The sequence below is a fragment of the Cloeon dipterum genome, chromosome 4, assembly GCF_949628265.1.
Source record: "Cloeon dipterum chromosome 4, ieCloDipt1.1, whole genome shotgun sequence".
Classification (NCBI taxonomy): domain Eukaryota; kingdom Metazoa; phylum Arthropoda; class Insecta; order Ephemeroptera; family Baetidae; genus Cloeon; species Cloeon dipterum.
This window is the reverse complement of record NC_088789.1, coordinates 5,712,939-5,737,381: the sequence shown is the minus strand read 5'-3', so window position 1 is coordinate 5,737,381 and position 24,443 is coordinate 5,712,939. Positions and strand designations below refer to the sequence as shown.

Here is a 24,443-nt window from a genome sequence, read left to right as displayed (position 1 = left end):
GCAAAGCTAGTTGCGTGAGTTTATTCAATTCCAGCTTCGATTTTTTTTGTGTGTAATTACCACCGATTCAATCTCTGCGGTTGTAAAAGCTATGCGACAGCGGCGGCATTATCTCCTCGCGACCAAGCAACAAGTCTGGCGATCCATAATGCGAGTGTCACTACATTGAACATTATTGCGGAACAATTTTAGTTGTAAGTTAGTCGTGCACACAATAGGAAGAGACAAAATAGAATGAAGTGCATTTCCGTAATTTTGTGTTTTTTCCTTGCATTAGGGGTAGCGAATTGCTACGATCTTGGCGCATCTGTCACCTACTGTGAGTTAAAATGAATCAACTTTTAATCTGTCGAATTGTAAATTCGCTTCTGAAAATTCTAGTGATGTTAATAGACAAAATGCAACAAGCCATTCCGCAAGATTTTGAGGCGAAACTGCGTGATCTACAATTTTTCAACTCTGATAAGCACGACCTATACCTTAAAACTCTTATTTACGATTCACGATATCCAGAAGAATCTTTTAGAAGAGGTTTGTAATAAGCATTGACGTAAGATACATTTTTAATTTTTTTAATCAATTTTAAAAAGCTTGCAGAACATTATCAGAGCCTCTGAATGCTATTTTCGATTTTACACTGGGAGGCTGGCCACAGATTAGAGATCTCGCGAACATCACTGGAACTCCGTACCTCCAAGTAGAATTAACCTCGGGGCCCTTCTTCAGGACCATCACGGATCACATAGAGGCCCGTGGAGGCAAAAGAGCAGTGTACGTTTTTCAGACCGAGATAGGTAGGTTTCTGTTCTAAAAGGAAACTGTGACGATCTATTTGAGAAATTTTGAAGACATGATATCAGCGGAGTACACCTTGGCCGACGAGTTTAAGCTCGAGATTCTCTACTTTGTTGGTTTAAACGAAGACAGCTTCGATTTTCTCAGTAGTAGCATCCAACCAGAAGACTATTTAGCAATATTTTACACTTCAAATCAAGTCAACAAAATTTTCAATGAGGTTTGTTTTAGCTGAAAAGCTGTTCACTTAAAACTCGTGGATAATTTAGGTCTTGAAAAGCAAGTTGGTTAGTCCCGATAAAATCATCACTTGTTTGCTGGACTTTGAGATGAGCCCTTTCGACACAGACCTCGCCGATTTGCATTTGGAACTTCCGGAGCAAGAAATCACGCTGGTTCGACCGTCAATTTCCTTGATGTGCTGCCCAATTTTGAATGATGCTTCCAGTTCTTGCTCCTGTTCTCCAAAAACAAAGGTTTCATTTGATACTTAAGAAAACAGTTGTTGTAAATTTAATTTTAATGCTCAGGTTTCTTCAGTAAAAGGACTAAAAAGCATAAGAGGTCTCACGCAACACTTTTGAAAAAATAATTATGCCTAATACAAAAACCTAATGCGATTTTTTGGTTCAAAAATGACAGTAATTGCACATGTAAACGCAATCAGACACCGTTTTTAATCGGGCTCTATAATATGCACGTCAAAAATAGAGTGAGGAGCAAAACATGACTACCAAGCTCACCTTTCATTGAATAAGAACTTCCTCAAATAATTTGAATACTAGTCGAGCAGGCTCTGCAGGTGATTGATGTACTGTATGGCCGCCCTGAGCACGTCCACTTTGCTTAGCCTCTTCTGGCTGGTGACCTCAAGGAACTGTTCGCTCGGTAGCATGCTCCTCAGCTTCTCAAAGCCCTCGTTGACGCTCCGCACTCTTTGGCGTTCCCTCTCGTTCCTCTTGCGCACCCCCGAGTACAGCTCGGCCAGTCCGTAACTGTCGATGGGACCCAGAAGCTCGCAATCGGGAAGCGGGATCTTGTTCTCCGGCCGAAACGGGTCTTTGGCCGGAGACACGATTTTGTTCTCCGCCGGGCAAGGCTCGAAATCCGACCAGAAAAAGTCTAGGCTGGACAGCGAGCTTTCGAGGTTGCTCGCACTGCTGTCCATCTCAGGAAACGAAATGCGGGGTTCAATGCAAAGCTGGAAAATCACGCACCCCCTTATTGGTGGACACAACCCGTTTGCGCATTGATTTGTGTGTGGACTGCCGCGTCCTTGTTCTTTCCTCCTCCTCAATGGTTGAAGATAGCGCGAGAAAACGGATTTATAGCTTTTCCGTTCTTACACAATACTGCTGCAAAACCTAATGTGAGATTGACACTGTGAAAATCCTAAAAGTTTTTATTAAATTCCAGATTTTATTGTAGACTAAGATTCTGTATAAGGACTGTAGAATATACAAATAAATATAAGTAAATCACATGTTTAAAACAATTTTAACAAATGAGAATTTTGAATTTTTCGGCAATTTATTTGACGGAATTTTCGTCAATTAATACAGTAAAGTAAATATGAAACACAAAAATAGCGTACCCAGCGATTTGGTTGAAGCAATTAAATAAGGGAGATAAACACAATTTGATGAGTCAGGAATAAAATAATTCAAATTAACAGATATCACAGCAGGTATGGAATTATCTTAAAATTTACTTAAAATCTCATATCAAGTACTCACATAACAGCACATAAAAATATTTGCATCGTTTTAAATTCTTCAACTGGGGTGTGCGAGAAGCAATCGCAGTAATTCGTCGTGGTTGAAAGTTGTAGCGACTTGAAGTCGATGCCTGAAATCCGCTCTCTAGTATAATTTGCGCACTTCTTATAGGCCATCAGGACTGCAATTTGGGAATAATATTTGACAGACAGATACTTGCGCGTGGAGGCCTCTTTGTCATTATATTTTTGTTTATCCACCGACTGTGGTTGCACAAATATGTTTGCCTACTCATTACGTGTGCATAAATTACCACCGTGAAAACGCCACCCTCACCCTTCTCGTGCGTTATTGACCGCACTGGGGGAGGAAAGCTTATTGTATTCATATATTTGTAAATTTTCAGATACTGCCGGTGGTATTGTCTCGCGTTGCTGATCTTTTTCTCGACTTGGTACGCAAAGATCTCTCTGTGATTCGGCGACCAAGGCGGCCAATGGATTTTTGTAATCTCGAATTAGATCTAAACTTGGAGGAAGAGGCGATAATTTTAAGGGCGAAATTCCGCAATCAAGTTCTGGAAGTAAGGGACCAGCATTTTAGGATAAGTTTTATGATATGTTTAGAGAGAAGCTATTAAAATTCGAATTTTACCAGCAAAAAAATTTAAAAAAAATCAATGCTGTGAGAAACTATAGTGCTTAATAACCAGTTTATTATTGTAATTACTTTTCTGCATTATTTTTTACTGTTTCAATTTTAGAAAAAATTCTCATAACATCTTATAAGTATTAATTTTTAAAACCTCAAAATATCTTTTATGTAACATAATTTTTTCAAAGATCTTGCCAAATCACCGAGCGTTGGAGTTCGACTGGGACAAAAAGGTACTCGGCTATCAGACAGTTCTGGAGATATTATCCCTCCAGAAGTTTCAACTGAACGAAACCGAACGCAGGCACAGATCGAAGCGTCAGTCGAGCACGGTGCAGAAGTACGGCATTCAAACGATTTTGAGGCAGGTGGAAGCGCCGGCAGGCCCGGGAACGTCGAATACACCGCAGGTGACATTGGTAGTAGCTTTCGCTGATGTAAGTCAATGCAACCTGCGCTGCATCCACGTGAAGCGGAGTTAATAAAATAAAAATTCACTCGGTCATACAGGACGAGCCTTGGTCATACAGGGATGGAAACCGTTGGATTGGCTACTGCGTGGACTTGATGCAAAAACTTTCCGAAACGGGGTCATTCACCTTCAATGGCGTTCGCATAAATGATTATGGTACAAAGCAGAGTGACTTGAGTTACAATGGGGTGATTGGACAACTCATAAAGAAGGCAATAAAATTACAACAAATGAAAATATGATTGAAATTATATTATAAAGTCGATTTGTATTTAGGACGTTGACATTATTGCTGCTCCGTTGCCCGTCACAAGTGACCTGGACGATGCCATTAACTTTGTGGAGCCTTCTTATGAACGAGTTGGCCTCTCGATTGGTACAAAGGTCCCTATGATAGCGTTGCCGTAAATTAAACGAAAAATCAATTTCAGTCACGATGGTGCCTCAAATCTCAAAATCGCTGTTCAAATTCGCAACTGTGCTCTCTCCGGCCGTGTGGTTCAGCACTTTTGGGGCGCTGGTTGCCATGAGCTTCATAATCTACTTCTTTGAAATCATGTCGCCATTCAGCTATCGAAACGACCCAGCTCGCTATCCTTATCCCTGCAGGTATGTAATATATTAAATAAAGGTTGATAATAATTTCAGGAGGAAAATTAATCTGAACAACCTTAGAGGTTTTAGCTACTACGAGAGCATCTGGTTCGCAGCCACGTCGTTCACTCCACAAGGAGGAGGAGAGTGCCCGCGGGTCCGTGTAATTTTTTTTTAATTTATCTAACTCAAATTGCTCGATTTCAAAGCCAAAGTAAAACATTTTCATTGCAGCCATTGAGCGTGCGAGTAGTAATTTTTGGATACTGGATCTTCGTCGTGCTGATGCTTTCAACGTTCACGTCTAATCTAGCTGCCTTCCTGACCGTCGAGCGAGCGCAGAGTACTCTCGACTCGCTCGAGTCTCTGGCCAGGCAGACGCGGGTCGCCTACGCTGTGCAGAAGGGTGGCAAGGCGGAAAAATTCTTCGATAACATGAGAAACGCTGAGGATCTTTTATACAGGTGTGTAAAACTGGACTATACCAAAAAACGACTTAACATTATGCTTTCACTTGCAGACAATGGGTAGCAAGTGTGGAGAGTGCAACTAACGCCGAAGCCAATGCGTTCCGAACGTGGAACTATCCCATCCGCGAAATGTACAAAATTATCTGGGAGCAACTGGGCAGGACCGGTGGATTCTTAGAAACGCCTGCCGAAGGAATACGAAAGGCAGATTATTAAGTTTTTTAGGATTGAAATGCTAATCAAGTTGCGTGCAGGTTTTGGCAAGGCCGGACGGTTCTTTCGCGTTCATTCACGACTCGACGTGGATCAAGTACGAAGTGCTGCAAGACTGCAGGCTGACAGAGGTCGGTGAAGTCTTTGGGGAGCAGCCAATTGCCTTGGCTGTCCGGAATGATGCCACCCTTCTCTCTTCGAAACTAGGCGCAGAGTAAATATAAAATATGCAGATTATAAAGTGAAACTTTTACGCTGCAATTGAATCTTGTCATGATACGGTTTCAAAAACTAAAATGCACTCGTCAATCTATAAATACTAAAACCAAACCATGGTTTTGCAGCCTGCTCGTTTTGCAACGAGATAGATACCTTGAGGAGTTGACGTCTAAGCACTGGAATCAAAGCCATCGAAACACTTGCGAGGGCGACGTTAAGTCGGAAGGAATTTCGCTCGAGAGCATCGGTATTCCATTTCATTCAATTAGAAAAATTAACCCTACATTTCAACCTTTCAGGGGGCATTTTCATCTTCACTTTTATCGGATTGGCAATGGCATTCCTAATCGTTCTGATTGAAGTGTTGTACCAACAGAGAGTAATGTCAAGGGCAAAAAGAACCACCAGGGCGATGTTCGCAACGCCTCCAGCGGCTTCAGAAATCAAGCCAGGCGAGTTTAAGCAAAAGCGCAAAAGGAAATCCACCAGTGACCTCAACACAAACGCTTCACCCAGGAAGAACTCCAAGTCCAAATAACTTCAAAAGCACGTTTCAGTTTGAACGATCATTTTTATTGAACAAAAACCATAAATTGAAAATAAGTTATTGTATACACAATACAAATATATGTACAATTAAATTTGTGATGTTTCAGTTGGTACTCTTATCTCTGACTAAGCGACAATTTAATGGAAATTGAAAAAAACAGGTTAAGAGTATCTCAGGAAGTGTAAACAGGTGTTATATTAATCAATTAATGCATTATCTTGGAGTGAGCGCATTCTGACTATAGTTAAATGGAAAAAATGGTCTATTTAGGAATTTTAAGAGCCAGCCTATCTCAGTCGACAAAGCCAATTAGATCACGAGACTGGGGCGTAATTCACGAATTGTATACAATTTTAGTTACCACCCACCTCTGGTTTACGCCCCGTCAGAGTCTCATCTCATCATATTTCTGAAGTTCTCCAGCTCATAAATGCTAGTTGACAAGCGGCCAAATGCGTTGAAAAGCGAAACAATTTCCATCCTGTGCAGCTGGAACTCTGTCCTGCTAGCATTACTGATGTCCATATTTTTAATTATTTGGTTGAAGCGGCCGGAAAACAAAATCTTGAGCGCTGTTCCCAAGCCTTGAGTCTAAAAATCGGAAGTTTTTGTTTAAGATTCAGGCTTGAACAGGAAACGGTCTCACCTGAAGCTTGCCCCAAAGTTTGCACTTGTCACAACCAACGCAGTCCATGATCTTAGAAATGTTCCTAAAATGCTGCTTGAACTCGCTCAACAACTTGGCGGCTTGCTTTCCACCGTTGAACATGGTGCTTTCATTAAAGTGGTGTGGAAAACTCCTGCGCAGATAGAAACGCGTTTAATCAACAGCAGTTTTTAGCGATTGAGCAGGCAAAGCTTACTTAATGGTTTTCAATATATCTTCAACAGCTTTGGCCACCATTTTGTCTTCCTCAGAATCGCCAGTGAAGTAAGGCTCTCGCTGCAAATACGGCGCCGCCTTTGCAATGGCCCGCATTTCCAGCAAGTAGACAAAGTACAAGTTCTGCAGCCAGTTCGGCCCCTCACCGTCAGTGTGTTCTGGGCTGAATCTGTGGGACAAATTAAGCATTCTTATCTTACACGTTTCCATAAAAATTAAGCCTTGCGTGATGTGAATCAACGGTAAAAAATTTTGACTTGTAGATTTAGGGGTTTGGATAAAAAGGGGCTTCATAATAGTGAGATGTTCTTTGGACTTTTACCAGGGAATTATTTCCTAACAAAAATATTTTGGTACCTTTTCAGCAGAGTCAAAGGGATTTATACATTATCAGTTTTTTATATCTAGTCAGAGAATTTAAATTAAAGAAAAAGTTACCTTCGGTAAAATTCATCCAGATTAGGTCCCCAAGTCCCGCTTGGCGATGGCATACCTAGAGACGATTTATCTGTAAAACAATATCAATGAAATTACTCCGTACAACAACATAGACTCCTACCTGAGAGCAGGTATCTCGCACTGAGGTGGATGTTGATGCTGGAGTGAAGGCCTGAAAGAACCCTGTAGAAGCTCCTCTTCTCCAAGCACATGTCTAAACGAGACCACAAATAAAAATGAGAAAAAGAGAATGATAATGAGGAAAAAACCAACCGTTCAGTTTGGAATTTTCGATGTAGGAAGTGAAAGTGGTGGCCTTTGGTCTGAAGCAGTTCTCTTTGTAGATTGCGTTCCAAATTCTGTGCGCACTCTCACCCTTGTAACCAGTGTAGCGCTCCGGGTTGAGGCTCAGGTCAACGTAGGTAGCGTTTGGACTCAGGTAGCTGCTCTCGTCGCAGAAGTTGTCCGTCGCGTCATCATGCTGCTCCCACTCAATGAAGCCTGCATGCGCGGCATCACTGCAGAAGAATTATCATTAAAGGAACTGCAAAAAACTAAGTCGCTTCCATAATTTTTTTAATCAAGCTAGGAATGAGTAATCTGGAATTTAAAAAGGACATAAACAGATAAGACTCAACTTGTAAGTCTTGATCGCCTTTCCCCTTTTACAAAAGAAAATTAACAGACTATTCACTGACCTGATAGTGGTGTTCAGATATCCTAATTCTTTATCGGTATCACAGCTCTCAGGTGGGCTTTGCGCTTGATCAGAGTACTGGGGGAGATAAAAAGATAATTAGCTCACGAGTCCTTCCACATGCATTTTTCCACTTTCGACTACCTTATTTCTGTTGCTCTGATTTTCAGAGGCACCTTTTAAGCCAGGAGGAATATCTGCCTGAAATGCAAACACTTTGTCAACCCTCTGTTTATAAAAATTGATTTATTTTTGTTTACCTCTTCGCATTTTTCCACGTGGCAGTACCTGATGGCACACCGACTGTCATCAGTCCAGTGCGGACACTCCGTGGATAAATCAACCTGGAGTAGTAAATTTATTAAAATATGAGTGCCACAATTTCATCAAGAAATAAACTTACTTTGAAAAATTTAAAGTAATCACGCTGCAAGAGGCTGTTCAGACGAGGATACAGCTGGTTGTTATTGAAAATGTCAACTGCGTCGACGTTGCAAAGACAGTCGTCAATTTGACCATCCAACTGAAACAAATTTTTGAGAAATTAAAAAAATCCTCAAGACCAGATTAGTCACAGTTGTCACATGAAACTCTGATAACAAATCAGTCATTGAAAGTGTGAACAAAATTTCAAGTGGAAACCAATTATCCCATAAATTATAATTATCATAATTAATCAAAGATATCAAGGCTTATCACGCAATGCAAGCAATGATAAAGCACAAATAAGTACCGAAAATTAAAATTTAATTTTTATTTTTAATACAAAACTTATTGGCTGATTTTCAGAAGGAGAAGAGCGAAGCAACGACGTAGCTGTAAATTATTTTAGCTGTGCGAACCAGCTAAACAATTATTGACATAACCGACATAACATAAGTGTAAGAGTAAAGGAGTTGAGTTATGGGACAAAATCCGAATCATTCGCTAGACTCAAGACAAGTGCTGCATACGTGCACACTCTCCCGTTTCGCGTTATACACGTCATTTCACAAAAGCACTTCAAGACAAGACATACTTCAAGTGCGTGAGAATCAAGTTAAAGGAAAAACCAGAGATTAAAAATTTTATATTTCATAATCTACAACGACGGCCAATATTTTCTGCGAATGACTGCAAAGCAAACAAATGCATTTCAATCGCTCCATTCATAAAGGAAACTCTGAAGCAATAAAATATATGACGATATTCTGGATTTAAGTTGAGACACGATTGAGACTGATATTGTTATGTATTTTCAATCGAATTCTTAAAAATTGCAGTTGTATTCAGAGTGATTTTGATCACGTTTAATCTCAAGACTAGTAATGCCGAATTCTTTAAAATATTAATACGATGCATTTATCATAGAATTTGATTTAATTTTGCGAATTTCGTTAATCCAAAAAAGACGAAGGAAAAAAATAGAACGCATCACTACTTATAACACAGGGGACCAGGTAAAAATATGATGAATTGTTTTTCTGTAAATATATCACAACTCTCAACAGACTTGGTTTGGATGCCGTATAATATGCAACCAAAAGTTAAGCAGTCAATATTATAAGCGATACAGAAAAAACAGATAGCTGTAAACGCAGAGGTAGCTGGATTTAGATTCAACTTGGCGCATGATGAAATTTTTCTATTCATGTTGTTACAGTGTAATGAAAGTAAACAGAAACAAACAGTATAATAAATAATAAAGAAAACTGCTATTATGTAAGAACAAATTATGCAAATTACATAATTTAAACTACCAGGTAAATGAAAACCAAAGGGAGGATTGGAAACTGTTTGAAATTATAAAAAAGAACGATACAAATGTTTTAATTATTATTAGTTTTCAGATTGCGTGGAATGCCACGTGCTGAGGACTTGACTAAAACGTGCAGTGATAATAAATCACTGAAGAGTGAAAATATGGAAGAAAGAAACCAATAACATCTTTTAAACGTCCTTACAACGCATTGAAAATTTAGGATTTAGGAAATTTTTTTTTAATTTTTTTTTAAAAAATCTCGATATTCTGGAACGTTAAACAGAACAAAGAGTTGCACGGTTTTGTGAAATAATTTACAAAATTTTAAATTGTGTTGTAATGTTCATAGCTTTCTATTCCATCTACATATCTACCGTATTTAATCAGTCATTTCTTAGCAAAGTACCTAATCAAGAACAATATTCCGATATTACAAAGAGAATCATGTTATCTTACCTTGCAAAAACACTGGTCTTTTTGTTCGCTGTCGAATGCTCGCTTTCCAACGTTCGGGAACACTCCGTGGGTCAGGGATGCGAGCCCGAGAATAAAAAACACCGTCGCCCGTCTCTGCATCTTTCCGCTTTGCTCGTTCACCGTGATCAGACGGAACAGGTATTAGTCAGGTGTTGTGTCGATAGCCGCACGTAACCCGGGACATTATTGTGCGAGTGCTTTTATCAGTAGCAGACGAATTGCATCTCACAGTTCATTGTTTTGTTGTACCACTAGCGAAAACACACGTCAGCTAACAAGAGACAAGGCGGAGCGGCCCGGTCCCTCCCCCTCCATATCTGACCTTGGCTGCCAGCTGTTTCTGCTCAGCCTATAAAACGCGCGCAACTCAACTATTCTTTAAAGTCTTCCGTCTTTGTGACTGTGACTCACTGTGACTATAATCCCAAAAATCCCTATACCGCATCTCTCATCCTAATCAGGTTCCCACTTTAAGAAACAAACATAATATATAATACTAATAATTAAATAACGAATTTACTTTTGAATCTAATTACAAATTAAATTTTGCCGTACAGGGTGAGTCAAAATTAGCTCGACAGTTATTTGTATTTTAATGAAGCAATAAAGTTCAAAATTGATGTTTCTTAATATACGAAATGTCAGGGTAAATTTGGATTACTGTATTGTAATTTAATTTAACATAATCGACACTAATTGAACAATAACGGAAAAAGCAGACTATTCATTCGAAAATTCGGTGCGACTGTAGAAGGTGAAATCTTTTGAGAAAATTTGCTTTGCAGAGAGTCGTAGCAGAAAAAACATTCCAAGTATATAGCTAAATACATGGAAAGTTTAGCGACTTTAGCGTGTGTTTCGCTCTTAAAAGCAGCAGTGAAGTTCCAAGTTTGCGCGCCTCGGGCGTTGATTGTGGTTGGCTGGCGTAGGGATCTGACCACTTTCGTCATCATAAGGTGATTGTTTTTCTTTACTCTCATTGGTCGGTCCATATGGGCTGATGTCCTGTCATGGCGAATTTAGAAGGCCAGGGACGCACTTGGTCTCGTAATTTTCCTGAAGAAACGATGGCTACGGATCCTGGAGGCCTCGATGCCGACGGGTTCGCTGCCGGTGACAGCGCCCCGTTTACCCTGGACGAATTGACAGGACTGGATGGTGAGTGGTGGTCGAAATTTGCTTTTGTTTACCGAGGTGTCAAACTCACCATCGGGTGATCATAACATCCGAGGTTTCACCTTTGTGGGAGAGTTCAGCCGCGATGTCTTTGTTATCATTTACGTGAGGAGCGATCAGATTTTAGTGCGTAATTTGTGCCTTGCGGCCTCGCGTGGTTTGCCAGTCAATGAGTTTGATATTTGTTTGCCCGAAAGATTCATCATGAAACAAAAAACGTTTCAATTTTTTTATTATTTCATCAGACACTAAAGCAGCTGACTTAGTGAGTGTTTTAATAATTGCCTTTAAACAGTTACTCTCCAATTAAGGATTTTAACATTAAATTTATCTATCTATCATATTTATCTATTTTCTCTTACAGATATAATTTCTGGCTGCGAAGACGAGCTCTTTTCAAGCGACCTGCTGATGGCAGACGACACAGACTTTGGTCTTCTCAACAACATTAATGCTGATGCTATAATGACCCCTGTGAAGGACGAGAGTGCCATGAAAGACTTTGACATCAAGCAAGAGGTTGTCACACCCCCCATGTTTACAAACTCGAACAGCAACTCTCCACTTCAACGGGCCCAGCAGCAGCAGCGCCTGATGCCCAGGCCCGCCGTCGTGCAGCAGCAAGTTTCAACACAAAACACGGCGACGGTGTTGCTCCAGCCGATGGGGATGACACAACAAATCTACCAAACCAGCCCCCAGCAGCTACTTCAGACGGGTGGCAACAAACAGCAGGTACTGCTGCAGATGCCACAGGATAAGATGCAGCAGGTGTTGGTGCAGGCACAGTTCATCAAGTCTGAGCCGCACAACTCGCCGCCGCACCAGCTCAAGGCAGCCCAGGTGATGTACACGACAGCCGGCTCCCCAGTCACTGTAGCCAACAGTCGGGCTGGGCAACAGGCACAGCCGCTCAGGACCATCGTGTCCAATCCAGGCACCTTTGTCACCGCAGGAATTTTGTTGGATGGCGACCAGAAAATGCCCATCAACAGGATTAATGTCACGCCAAAGGAGGTACCTAAAGTGAAAGAGGTGAAGCGGAGCGCGCACAACGCCATCGAGCGAAGATATCGAACAAGTATCAATGACAAGATCATTGAGCTGAAAAATATGGTTGTAGGAGTAGAAGCCAAAGTAAGAAGTTTTGAAAACTGAACAAAAAACCTATATGAATTGACTCTTATATATTTTAGCTCAACAAAAGTGCAATTCTGAGGAAAGCCATTGAGTACATCCGCTATTTGCAAAACTCAAACGCTAAGCTGAAGCAGGAGAACATGGCTCTGCGGCTGAATGCTGGCCAGCCAATAAACACGACTGGTATCAAGGACCTGCTCTCAGTGTCTCCAGAGATGTCTCCTCCTCAGAGTGCTCCATCTTTGTCTCCACCGTCGCTCTCACCACCCCGCTCGGACGACAGTGGATCTCCACCTGGCTCTCCAGACTCGTTCACCACACACGTAAGTGACTCATTTCTATGTGATAGACCAAATCGGCTTGATGCTGACAATTTACAATATTATAAACTTATCAAATTAAAAGAGTTAAATTTTACTGACAATGAGGATACTAAAATCCTTCTATTTCCTGAATTGATGCTAATATCGAGCCAGGGGGCGCAAGGAGTTTAAAAGAAAACTAATTTTAGCATGAATTGATTGGTGTACATGATTTGCTTGAACTGAAATGCAGTTGTACTAAATCATGAATTCTATAGTTGCAAGATGGCGATGACTCCAACTCAAGTCTTGGTCTGAGACACGGCATGCTGGACCAATCCAAGTTAGCTTTGTGTATGTTCATGATGTCTGTAATGGCGTTCAACCCCATGGGAGCCTTGCTCAGCGCCATCGAAGATGGGGGCGATTACAGCACCAGCCAGAAGGGCAGGACAATGCTTGGCTTTGAAAGTATGACCCTAAAAATGGATATATCCCGTTCTGACCATGTTTGTGGCAGGTGACAATGCAAGCATGTGGAGGTGGATCACATCATCAGTCCTGATCTTCATTTTCAATTCTGTTCTGCTTGGCATTTGTTTGGTCAGGATGCTCATGTATGGAGACCCGATTATTCCTTCCAAGTCGAGAGCGTCTTTCGAGTTTTGGAGGCATCGAAACCAAGCTGAGTTCAATTTGAAGAAGGTAAATAAAAATTAATGAAGTGTGATTTTGTTATTTTAATTTATTTCTTGCTTGAGTGAAATTTCATATGTTCTATAGATTAAAATTGAATAGAATTTGATTTAAGCAGTTGTTGTCTCTAAAATAGGGTGATCTGAGTGCGGCAAACCAAGAATACAGGCGCTGTCTGCAAGCCATTGGGAGACCACTTCCAGCCTCAAAACTGGAAACATTATCAGCGTTCTTTTGGCAGTTGATGCGGCAGTTTCTGCACCGCGTTTGGATTGGTCGCTGGCTGGCAAGGAAGGCAGGCCCTGAGGCAGCCGTGTGCGCCAAGGAGCTGGCCGTCGTGTACCACAGGTTGCACCAGATTGCGCTTGTTCAGGGATCACCTGAGGGCCGCGCCTCTGCCATCATTCTGGCCCTGAGCGCTGTCAACATGGCTGAAGCTGCTGGGGACTTGATGCCAGTTGAACAGCTGGCTCTCATCTACGTGGGGGCCGCCCTCAGGGTCAAGGAGAGCCTGCCAACCGCTCTTCAACTCTGCAACCGGTACACAAGCCTAATTAATTCCAAAATCAGCCTATTGCTTGGCTTGATTTTGGTGGATGAAAGACCCACTGGAAATTGCTTTAGATTGTCCCTTTGCGTTTTAAAGCTTAATAATGTTTTCTTAAAAGTTTCATAAGTTCTCAACAATCTCAACACAAAATATGCGGCCTTCATTAACAGGATGCGTGTTTGACTTCAGGTTCTACTTGGGACTGTCGCGACAGGTGTGCATGAAGCAGTGCAGCCAGGTGCCGGCGCGCCTTCAGTGGCTGTTCACCGCTCATGGCTACCGATTTTTCATTTCGCGCTCCTGGAGCTACGCAACCATGACCGCCACCCTCTTCAGTGGACTTGAGGACAACGCTGATCCATTGGCCTATGCTATTAGGGTAAGTTCTCGTATCTGTTTCCTCCTCTTCAAATTTATTTTACATCCAAACATCAGAATTTTTAAAATAAAATAATAAAAATCTATTTTTTTGGGATTAGATGTACCGGAAACAACTGCTGGAGAAAGCAATGAACACCCTATTGGCGCCAGGCACGCACAGAGTTGCGAACGAGGAGGAAATCAGGCGGACACAGACCTCAGACACGCTGACCTACGTGCATCTGTTGGTGGAGAGCGGCAATGAAGACGAAATCTCTCAGTGGTGGGGCTCAATCCTTGGCGTTGCCACCTACTGGCTGCTGGGCGAGGAGTCAAGGGCCGAGCACCTCTACTCTCGTATAGAGGCAATCCCAGATCATCTCAAGAACAACAGCAATCCGCTCCCCAAGGCTGTCCTGGCCGCATTCAGGGCTAGGAGGGCCCTGCTCTCGAGGAAGTCCAATCCCAAGGCTATACAGCGCATGTGCGGTGTCGCTGGACGGCTGATTGACCACAGTATCACCTTCTCCTCGTGCAAGCAGCCCTCCACCATGACTCTCGTAAGTTCTATCAAACGGTCCAACTTGCAGCTCAATTTTCCCCATTCAAAAAAATAGTTGGGTACGTTAAAAATGATAATGATGCAAATTGTTCTTTAAATGTAATCAATGTATTTTGAAATAATCCTGAAAATTAAATCATTTTGTACAGTGGCTACTTTTATATTTCCTAATTGTTTGCCATATTTTGGGACCCTGGCAGATGACAATCCACTAGGCATTGCTATTCAATACCAATTCAAACTTTCAGCTTGCTCAGCTTTTGGTCTGTGACTGGCTCTTGGAGACGCGTACATGCGTCTGGGAGGCTGAGTCTGAAGAGAAGTCGTATGATGGCTCCTCTACGCCTGTCCCACAGTCAGAACTCTCTGGCTTCCAGCAGGATTTGGCTTCTTTGAGAAGGCTCTCTCAACTTTTACCAGTAATAATATCATTGAACATTATGAAGCAGTAACTTCAATTAAATAATGATCAAAATTGCAGTCTGCCTTGCCCAGAGTGTTTTTGCACGAAGCTGCTGCCCGACTTATGGCCGGCGCCGCGCCTGGCAGGACGCAGCAGCTTCTGGACAGAAGTCTGAGACAGCGTAACAGCAGATCGTCAATCATCTGCGGAAAAGGTTTGTTGTTTCACTCACATTTCTTCAAATATTTTAAAAAGGGATATAAATTGCTATCTTGACTGTGAACATGTGTAAGAGCTAGTGGATAATGTAAGATTTTTTCTTCAGACAAGTCCAACCAAGCAGTAGGTGGTGAGAGGGAGCACGCGAACGCCTTGTACTTGGCGTGTAGGCATCTGCCAACGCCACTTTTGTCAACTCCCGGTGAGCGTGCCGGAATGCTGGCGGAAGCTGCCAAAACCCTGGAGAAGATCGGCGACCGCAAGAAGCTGCTTGAGTGTTACCAGTTGATGAAATCGCTTGGAAGCACGTCGAACACAAACTAAATATTATCATTTCCTGCGTTGTACATTTTTCATCGAGTTTATTCCATAAGATCACCACTTCTCGTCTAAGATAGAGTTTAGTTTGTGAAATTGTTTGCTTAGTTCATTTTTCTTTGCATGTATAATATGATAAAAGTGGGGGCAAGTGACTCATAACTAACAAATTCATCCATTTCTATGATAAATTACTTTTTAATTTAAAATATAACAATTGGATTTTTTAATCTTGAATGAACTGTGAGTGGATGGTTTGAAATAATAAAGCATAAAATAGTATATTCATTAAATTAATAAGAACTTTACCTTACGCAACAACCCATTTTATTAATTTTTGAAGATTTTCCTCTTTATCATGGCTGTCCCATGTACTTTTTACGGAGCACTATTTCTCGGCGGAGTGATCATATCCGCCATAATTTTCATTACTTTTTTTAAGTGCCACAGTGATTTGTGAGCCGAAGCTTTCACTACAGCGCCAGGAGGAACTTTTTACGGCTCCTGGTGCTCGGAGCTCGCCTGACCATTTATTATAGGAAGCACATGATCTATATCGATCCCGCAGATGCATTAACGCGTCTACAAGCACCACATAATGCACAATGAAATTTCGCCACTCTGACCCACTCGCCAAAGTGGCTGACTAGGAGTTTCTCTTCATACCGCGCATGAATAGGTCTTTTAAAAGGGCCTAATTTTTCATAAGAGAATTTCCCTTTAAAATTAAAGCAGAGGATACGAAATCGTTTTAAAAATAACATATTGGCGATCACACTGGTCTCTTCGGGAATTTAAAAGCCTTGAGCAACCTTGCGCCTGCAAAATATAATTTATGCAACCAGCGTATCATGCATGCACTACCGGTTGCATAGCTGTGTCATTTATTCGATAAAAATTACTGATCTTCAAAATCACTATTTTTAGATTCAAAATTCAAAGATTCTTTCCTTTATTAACCTCTTGGCTTTGTTTTCTTCAGTTATTAAATAAAAAATTGCACGTTTATTGCGAAAAATGCATTGAATATTTTATAGCTACTACATCTTTTTCATTTCCCAAGATTAAAAAGGAATATTATTTAAAAGTTTTGTAAGATAATAAATTAACACTTTCATTAATTTCATAAAAATATGGTAGAAAACCTTGATGAACAAAATTCGGGGCAATTGTGGGCCACCAAATTTAAAAAAAAAAATAACTGCAGATTTGGTCCGTTTTTGGATTTAAATTATTTTCTATTTTCAATAAAGCATTAAAAGAGCAAAACTTGTGAAATATTCTTTAATTAAAATTTAATTCTGTCAGATGACAAAAATGGTAAAAATTACAAATTAAATATCTCTGGGGTCCTTTGCTAAGTAAAACGAGAGTGATAAAGTGAGAGCATGTGCAATAATTATGTATTCCTAGGGGCGATGGCGCAATTGTGTCGGAGCTTAATGCTCTGTCCGATAACAGGCTTAGCACCGAGTGAACGCCACAAAGTGTCAGTCGGCGCTCAATAATAAGCCGAAATTGATTGCTGCTCATTCATATTACGATCAACACGACGAGAGCAGCGCGGCGAGAAATATGATAGGCGCGGCATTTTCGGTTGGCTCATTCCTCATTCTTGTGGCGGAAGGCGGAAGAGAGCCAATATTTCACCGGCTGCGTGCGGAGCAAAATAAAACAGCGCCAACAAATATCAAGCCAGCAAGCACATTGCAAACACCTCCTCTCCGGCCGGCTCATTTTTTATCGGCGGGCGTGCGAGCGCTCAATTCGGAAATAACAGCTGGTGTGCACCGCACAGCACAGCTCACACACCCTCACACTGACCTATCATCTATCAATTTTGTTATTTGCAAGGTGGGCCGGCTGCCTGGAATAATAACGTTGGCATCAAAAATGCGATCGGCGTGCCTCTCATTTGCATTATCCAGCGTGGCAACGAAGGTTGTGCATTAATTTGGACGCAGCCTCCTCCTCCTCGCATCTGCTCTCTCTCTCTTAGTGATTTTTAACAAGGCTTCATTAATGTCGGCTGAATAATGATGAGATTTAATCAAGAATCGTGAGCATACATAGCAGGAGCTGGAGGGCGAAGGGGCCTCGCACTTGGTTTTAACGAAGTGTTTGCTTTTTTCCGATCAAAGAGATCGCACGTGATTGGTAAAGTCGAGTGGTTCCTTCATCAGCCTGTATTCCGAATTTTTTTGCTTATATTATTGATAGTAATAAAACGCATTTGTTTAATCATTCCTTTAACACTTTCATATATTATGTAAAACGCTATAATTTATTCATGTATAGGAATTACTTCCAAGCTCAAAGTGCCCCAATAAATTATGAATAGAAAAACAAAGAAATGAACACGCAGGTAATTTTTAAAACTTAAAATTAACGAATGGTTAAACTCTGAGCGGAAATAAATTGTAGATGTTCTGCTAATAGTGAAATTCAGAGAGCAAAAATTTAAAGAACGCACGCTCTCATACTGTACAGCAGCTGTTTTGGGCCCGCAGGCCTCGTCAGCAATACGATACCTCCAAAGTAAAAATCATACCACAGTATAAGCTGCTGATAATTTTGATTCAGCGATTTCTAGATATTATTCGATCAGATCAGCCTAATTTAAAATTGACAGACCTATGCGGTGACGGCTTCAAACAAATAATAATTAAATACAGTAATATCTAAATGCAAGAAGTAAATCATTTTTTGCTTTTCTATCGAAGTAGATTTGTGTTTCAAATGCTTTTTATACTCAACAGTTAAATTTAGTTGAAGTACTGTTTGCAGTGGTTTTCATTTTCATAGAGCCATTTTTCAAATAGTTAATAAAATAAAAAAAAAATCAGCCAAAGAAACTGTTTCCAACCTTAAATCCACGCAATTTAGCTGGAAAAATCACCATGTTCGATCTTGATGGTTTCTAAAGACACCTCTATTACGTTGATTTTGCCATTTTTGGAATTTAAATAATTTTGAATCGGAATTAGCCTCGCAACATCCAAGGTAGACGTGACTTTTGGGTTCTCTTTTGTGTAGAAATAAAGGCTAGACTCTCGTTTCAAAATTAGCAGTATACGCGTTTGCTTTGATATTCAAACTATCGGTGGCGAAAGCGCAGCCGAGCAAAACTCGCATTACGGCGCACAAAAGCAGACCGTTCATTAGGCGGAGGTCCGCGCATTAGGTTTGTTCGTTCGTTCGTTAGGCGCGCGCTTCAAACGGACTGCGCTCAGCGCAGCACCTCACGTCTGTGCGTAATTTGATTTCGGCAGCCGTTCTCAGATGAAACGCGTCCGCATACACATGATTGCTGTTTCAAGGGCTAAACAGCGTAATTTCAGCAGTGAAAGCATTTTTGACAGCAAAACAAATCACGCTGCAAGAGTAGCTAACGAGATTTGCAAATGAGACCGTTTTGTGCCTGGAATCACTAAATTATTAACCTGCTCTTTTGTGCCTTTGGTTCTGTGGCGCTATTCGTGTTAGTGACGAAATGGAGAGGCACACTTATATATAGGATTAGATTGAAAAAAATAAATACTTTATAGAGCCACAATCTGTCAAAGCAATAAATTTCTGTCCAGGGGTCGATGGATTTTGATGAAATTTTGTTTGCGTTAATTTTGCCCTAATTGTACTACAAAACAGTTGAGAAAACTCGGCCTTTCCAATTTTTGCAGGTTTTGCGGGCGTTCAAAGGTCAAAATCTGGGAATTTTGAGTACTTCATAACTTTGCTCAGGGTGGTCCGAGAACAAAAATTAAAAAAATCCGTAAACTCGGCTCAACAAGGCAAACAACTTTTACACTGACCTCAAAGTGGTAGGTCAAAGGTCAAGGTCATAAAAATTAATTTTTAGATTTTAAACTCAAATTTGAAAATGAATGTATTAAATTTTTTTAGTCATTTTTTAAAGTACAAAAAATTAAGCTAAAATCGTTACAATTTGGAATGGCGTTTTTCCTCATTTTTTTAAAATAAAAATGAAAACTTCGAAAACCCTTGTTTTTCGAGGTTGGTAAAAAACGATGATTGACCAAATCTCGACTTCTAGTCATCCGAATTTCAAAAACCGCATACCGTTAGGCTCCTCTCGACGTCCCTAAGTGCACTAAAGGGGTTTAAGACCCACCAACCCGCAACCCTCTTTTGACCCCCTCAATAACGTGAAATTTAGAATTTTTCGTCTGTTTCAACACCTTTGCACGACGTTGACGAGTAATAATTGTCTTCTTCAAACCAATTCAGTTACTTAGTTCCCTTCAAATCGAGTCAAACGGTAATTAATTTTTGTTAATAGGACCACCACAACCCGAGAGTCGGGTGTAAAATTTTTTTTATCGAGACGCGATACAATAAAACTCTGGATGATCGACCAAATCTCGACTTCTAATCATCTGATTTTGAAAAACCGCATACCGTTAGACTCGTCTTGACATCCCCAAGTGCACTAAATGGGTATGATACCCACCAACCCCCTTTTAACCCCCTCAATATCGAGAAATTTAGCATATTAATAGGAAAAATTACGAATTGGTATTTTCTACCGCCAATTCATTCTGTGGGCATTGAATCTTAATCAGGCACACATAATCTCAAAATGGTTTGTGTCGCACTAGAAATGTCGTTCCTAGGGCGCGAATTGCAATTTTTGATGACAGCCATTGTCTAATTATCGCAATAAATGGTTCTGTTTTTAAGACAAGTACAACAAGATATAACTTATAATGACAAAGAGGAAACACGTGTTTCAAAAGCTTTATATCAAGTAAGTGGGCGAGGGGTGAAACTTATTTCTCATATGGTATCTCAGCACTCTTTATTAAGAAAAACAGCCCTTCTCTTCCTTTTGCACCTTACTAAATTTTAATTAAAATAGAATTACTCCTTAACGGGACTGAGTTTCCTGCTCACGTTTTGTGAAGTTAGAGCAAAACACCCTGAATAGCAGCGCACAAAATTCGACCGGCTAACTTTTTGCGCCGCCACCACGGACGAGTTTACTGCCAGTTGGATTGTGGATTTATATCCGAATGCAGATGATGCGGTTTTTTGCCCAGCGGCTTTCACAACGCGCTCTTCTCGCGCAAATTCTCATTAACTTGCCGGTGTGGGTGAAAAGGGAAACAGATGTGCGGCTGGTTGCTGCATCGTCCGATCCGAGAGATCCGACTTTAAATGCACTCGGAATTGGATTCGACGCTATGCAGTGCGGCGAATGCACGCTCACATTAATTTTGCACATCTCCGCGCGCGCTCACCATTCCCCTCTGAAAGCAGGAAATGAGAAAAACAACGCTGAAAATGAGTTTTGAAAGCGACTTCGTTATTTTTAATTTCGCACTGCTGCGGAGAATATAAAGGAAGCGTTCAGATTATTATTTTGTGATTAACAGCTTTGGATTTTTAATAAAGTTTGATAATTCTCTTGTTTGTTATCAAATCTTTACCAGATTCTATAAAATATAATATTTTCACTTCATAATTTGTATTATGCTAAACACAAAAACAAACATACTTTTTTAACAGCATTAAAATAAACTCCAAGCATTTGCTGTTATTTCTTTCCTCTGGAAAAAGTTGATTTTGGTTACAGCCTGAGCGATCCAGGGAGATTGCAATGTTTACAGAGGCGCAGGAAATGAGCTTTCCTTGAAAATATACCGTTGAAAAGGAGTTATTCTCGGCGATAATGTCTCACTGCTTTCTCATTCAGACTTGTGTATCTTTTCCTCGCTGGTGATGAAAATTTTCCAATAAAGCCAGCAGATTACAATCCAATAATACACCACACTCCGTGAAGAGCACATGGAAAAGTAGAGAAGAGCGACATATTACTAACTTGATCGCTATCTTTTCCGCGTCTCTGCTCTGCTCTCGGTATATCGACAGAACATCACTGGGGATGATGAAACTGTGCAAAAGGCACTTGAAGGATAGCGCAGTTCCTCAGATTAATTTAGCCTCGGTGGTCAGAGGAGAGCTGCTGGCCTTTCCTCGAAGGGAAAACTCCAAGGGACGCTAATCAATAACAACTCCTCTGAAATATAAAAAATCGATCAATCTCCTGGACTAATAGATATTTGATTTTAAGGTCGCAGAGTGTTGCAATTAATTTTAATTATGCGCGGGCATCGTTGTCTGAAAACCATGCCTCCGGGAACGGTAAAAAAATCAAACAAATTTCATCGGCGACCAGGGCAGGGCGAAGCATGTTGCGAGCCTCTGGTGATCCTCGGGGACTTGACAAGCATCTCGTGTCAGAGGTCGGACAGGCAATTCCTCCTCGTCAACGTGCCAGCCAGATAATAACAACTCAGCCTTATTCCACTCCACCGAGCGGGTCCCTGAGGAGCCCAAAGTGCTCCAGCTACAGCCGCCCAGCCCTGGGACGTGTCACTCAAATAATTTACACCGCAATTGTGTGCCAACGTGCCGCTGCACGTATCTACCCTTTGGACGGAGCCCGCCCCCTTGGCACCCTTCCTCTGGGAAGATCGCAATTTCATCCGAGAAAGCGACTCGCTTGCACTTTAGACTAAAATTGATTTAACTGCGCGCGTGGTTCAAAAGTTTTGTTACGCAACATTTCAAAGTGGCTCGTCACTCGATCCCTGCTTCATGCCGAAAATCAAAAGCTTTCACATCATTAAAACGGTTCACGTGCACGCCCAATTAAAATCAGCAGAGCCTGCTCCGTGCTTAGCATGCAGTGTGTCTCAAATCGGATTTCTTGTCTGCGGTGAAATTTCGGAGGCACTATTTGTATTTGCGGCAAACGAACCTGATCAAATTCAGTCTCATTAAGCTGCTCCTGCTTTCGGGAAGAGCAAATAATTGAATCTCTCACCGTCCAGCACATCTACAACTAGGATCAATAATAATATAATAATTTATGAAACCCCTAGCTCTCTAGGACGCGGGGAGTGACACTACGCCACCGCGAGCGTATAACGTATGCACAGGTGGCTGTTGGGGCAGGAATCAAATCGACCCCTCTCCGCTTTCCAATTTCCCTTTCAGCCGATGCAAAAATCGCCACTGAACGTGGCGCAGCTTTATCGAGTTTCCGTGTAAATGTACACGCCGCAATTTTTATTCCGAGAGGCTGCGGGCGAGGTCGATAATCTCTCGCTCGCGTAAATTCGGTGCACTTGTGCTGATAGAGGCCCGTCAAATGCGTTGGACCGTTTTCCCGTTGGTGCGGCTGGGCGGTGATAGAGGCGCAAAAATCGTTTTCATCTGACTGACAAGCGACCCGCCGGCCATCCGCATATTTTAACTGATCCGATATGGCGTAGATTGCGAGCAACAACCGGCTCTATCTCTCTCTCTCACTCCCTCGGCTGCTGTTCTGTCTGTTAGAATGCGTAATTTCGTTTGCAACCACTCGCAGCCGCCACTAACCTCATTTTCGTTACGTTCGCTAGTCTGTAGGTTAATTTTTCAACCCTGACGCTGAGATTAAGCTGAAGGCAGACGCTCTTTCTCGGAACTAAGGAGAGATAATCGTAAAGAGGATTTTCCGTTCACTTTCTCATGGCTCTTGATTCCCAACATGCTTATAAGTCACGCTAATGGTCACCGTCAGGGTTTAAAATAAAATTTTGTATACCACTACGTAAGCTTGAACTGCGTGGTCTCCTAGCCTCAAGGTCTGGCTTCTTGAACTTTGCCTTAAAATTCAAAATTAAGCTCTAAAAGATCCAACTTCTAGCCTGCAAATTCAACAAAGTCCTACAGTTCAACCCCTTCATAAAGCCTCAAAATTAAATTTTTAGTGCAGCGGAGCATGGTTGTGCTTGGTGCATTTTAAGGTGGAGGAGAGTGCCACGTATTGGCAGGCACTACATTAGGTATAGATACTCTCGTGACAACAACTTGCTGCCCCAAAAGAAAAGAATTGAGCTGCCTTGAAACTCTTGCGATTATCAGCCCGAAGCCACGAAATTAGATTTTTAGCTTTCAAACCATTCTTAACCTGTTAGTTCACGATTGGTGTCAAATATCACCATGACAGAGTTTTATGTTTGTCGTGAAGATGGGTGGAAAAATCGCGAGTCAGCTGCAACCCTTAACGGTGATCCACTTTCAGCGCGCGGGGCTTGTTATCTCCACTTTTTTGCCAACGCCAGTGGCACACCGCATGAGAATGGAGATCGAGCTCGCATCGTGTTGCTTTCCACGACTAGAAACGCTCCTCCTCTCCATTAACGTGAGAAAAATCCGACCTAGTGCTGCCACAAATGAGCGCCGGACACGCCACCCAAAGTGCGGACTACAGGATGTATCAAGGAAAGCAGTCATTTTTCTCTTTCACCAAGGACAACGCTCTCTGCCATTTAGGTCGCTGACACAGGCATTATTTGGCAAGCAGAGATTTGAGGACAGTGCTTTTAGTAAAAATAGGTTTACAGAAATATGAAGAAATAGCACTAAATTATTTTTTTAGAAGCAATTAACGATCCAAATTCTTGCAGCTTTGATTATTATAATTATCCAAATATTAAAACAATGAAAAATAAAATTTATTGTTAGAAATAATTATTGTTTAACAAATTCCAGAATACAAGCAAGTTGACAAGGACACCCAAGACGGGAACGAAACCGCTGCATTTATGAAGATGATATAACAATATGTTGGTCAGCATCCTGACCCAAAAATGAGTTGTTTATTCTTTTAATGTCTAATTTGAACTTATGGCCCATTTCACAACTAATAAAATACAAAAAATATTCCTGTTTCGTGTAAGAAGCATCGTCTACTTCCCTTAAATTTAGCTTACTCATATTTAA

The 24,443-nt window shown here is 41.2% G+C and overlaps 3 protein-coding genes across 4 annotated transcripts; 2 read left to right on the top strand and 1 right to left on the bottom strand.

Annotated features, from left to right (window-relative positions):
* The first annotated feature begins 46 nt into the window (after nucleotides 1-46).
* LOC135944774 (glutamate receptor 2-like) lies at nucleotides 47-5,693 on the top strand. The gene is made up of 16 exons (XM_065491963.1): nucleotides 47-319; nucleotides 382-531; nucleotides 591-794; nucleotides 849-1,015; nucleotides 1,065-1,271; nucleotides 2,920-3,096; nucleotides 3,356-3,604; nucleotides 3,678-3,851; nucleotides 3,916-4,015; nucleotides 4,071-4,248; nucleotides 4,315-4,390; nucleotides 4,468-4,697; nucleotides 4,754-4,907; nucleotides 4,958-5,130; nucleotides 5,261-5,382; nucleotides 5,435-5,693. Exons 1-16 carry the CDS (start codon nucleotides 235-237, stop codon nucleotides 5,671-5,673), a joined length of 2,685 nt encoding a protein of 894 aa, XP_065348035.1. The 5' UTR covers nucleotides 47-234; the 3' UTR covers nucleotides 5,674-5,693.
* Nucleotides 5,687-10,209, bottom strand: Ero1L (endoplasmic reticulum oxidoreductin-1-like protein). The gene is made up of 11 exons (XM_065491965.1): nucleotides 9,901-10,209; nucleotides 8,107-8,226; nucleotides 7,964-8,047; nucleotides 7,848-7,904; nucleotides 7,705-7,781; nucleotides 7,280-7,524; nucleotides 7,128-7,220; nucleotides 7,007-7,076; nucleotides 6,549-6,737; nucleotides 6,332-6,485; nucleotides 5,687-6,276 (listed from the first exon to the last, which is right to left on the bottom strand). Exons 1-11 carry the CDS (start codon nucleotides 10,018-10,020, stop codon nucleotides 6,079-6,081), a joined length of 1,407 nt encoding a protein of 468 aa, XP_065348037.1. The 5' UTR covers nucleotides 10,021-10,209; the 3' UTR covers nucleotides 5,687-6,078.
* Nucleotides 10,210-10,897: 688 nt separating this feature from the next.
* SREBP (Sterol regulatory element binding protein) lies at nucleotides 10,898-15,960 on the top strand. 2 transcript variants are annotated; one of them, XM_065491959.1, is made up of 11 exons: nucleotides 10,898-11,079; nucleotides 11,462-12,234; nucleotides 12,294-12,560; nucleotides 12,818-13,010; nucleotides 13,060-13,244; nucleotides 13,372-13,775; nucleotides 13,975-14,164; nucleotides 14,265-14,705; nucleotides 14,956-15,126; nucleotides 15,189-15,324; nucleotides 15,436-15,960. In XM_065491959.1, exons 1-11 carry the CDS (start codon nucleotides 10,932-10,934, stop codon nucleotides 15,651-15,653), a joined length of 3,126 nt encoding a protein of 1,041 aa, XP_065348031.1. In that variant the 5' UTR covers nucleotides 10,898-10,931; the 3' UTR covers nucleotides 15,654-15,960. The 2 variants fall into 2 exon arrangements, with proteins under 2 accessions (XP_065348031.1, XP_065348032.1); XM_065491960.1 differs by lacking the exon at nucleotides 10,898-11,079 and adding an exon at nucleotides 11,237-11,362.
* Nucleotides 15,961-24,443: the final 8,483 nt, after the last annotated feature.

Bases quoted from the DNA above. Each gene is read 5' to 3' on its own strand.
- LOC135944774 (XM_065491963.1), top strand. From the start codon at position 235: ATGAAGTGCATTTCCGTAATTTTGTGTTTTTTCCTTGCATTAGGGGTA. The intron at 320-381 runs GTGAGTTAAAAT...TGAAAATTCTAG, and splicing joins TGGCGCATCTGTCACCTACT to TGATGTTAATAGACAAAATG. The intron at 3,852-3,915 runs GCAATAAAATTA...ATTTGTATTTAG, and splicing joins TTGGACAACTCATAAAGAAG to GACGTTGACATTATTGCTGC.
- Ero1L (XM_065491965.1), bottom strand. From the start codon at position 10,020: ATGCAGAGACGGGCGACGGTGTTTTTTATTCTCGGGCTCGCATCCCTG. The intron at 8,227-9,900 runs GTAAGATAACAT...AATTTGTTTCAG, and splicing joins AAGACCAGTGTTTTTGCAAG to TTGGATGGTCAAATTGACGA. The intron at 7,525-7,704 runs GTCAGTGAATAG...ATTCTTCTGCAG, and splicing joins TATCTGAACACCACTATCAG to TGATGCCGCGCATGCAGGCT.
- SREBP (XM_065491959.1), top strand. From the start codon at position 10,932: ATGGCGAATTTAGAAGGCCAGGGACGCACTTGGTCTCGTAATTTTCCT. The intron at 14,706-14,955 runs GTAAGTTCTATC...TCAAACTTTCAG, and splicing joins AGCCCTCCACCATGACTCTC to CTTGCTCAGCTTTTGGTCTG. The intron at 15,325-15,435 runs GTTTGTTGTTTC...TTTTTTCTTCAG, and splicing joins GTCAATCATCTGCGGAAAAG to ACAAGTCCAACCAAGCAGTA.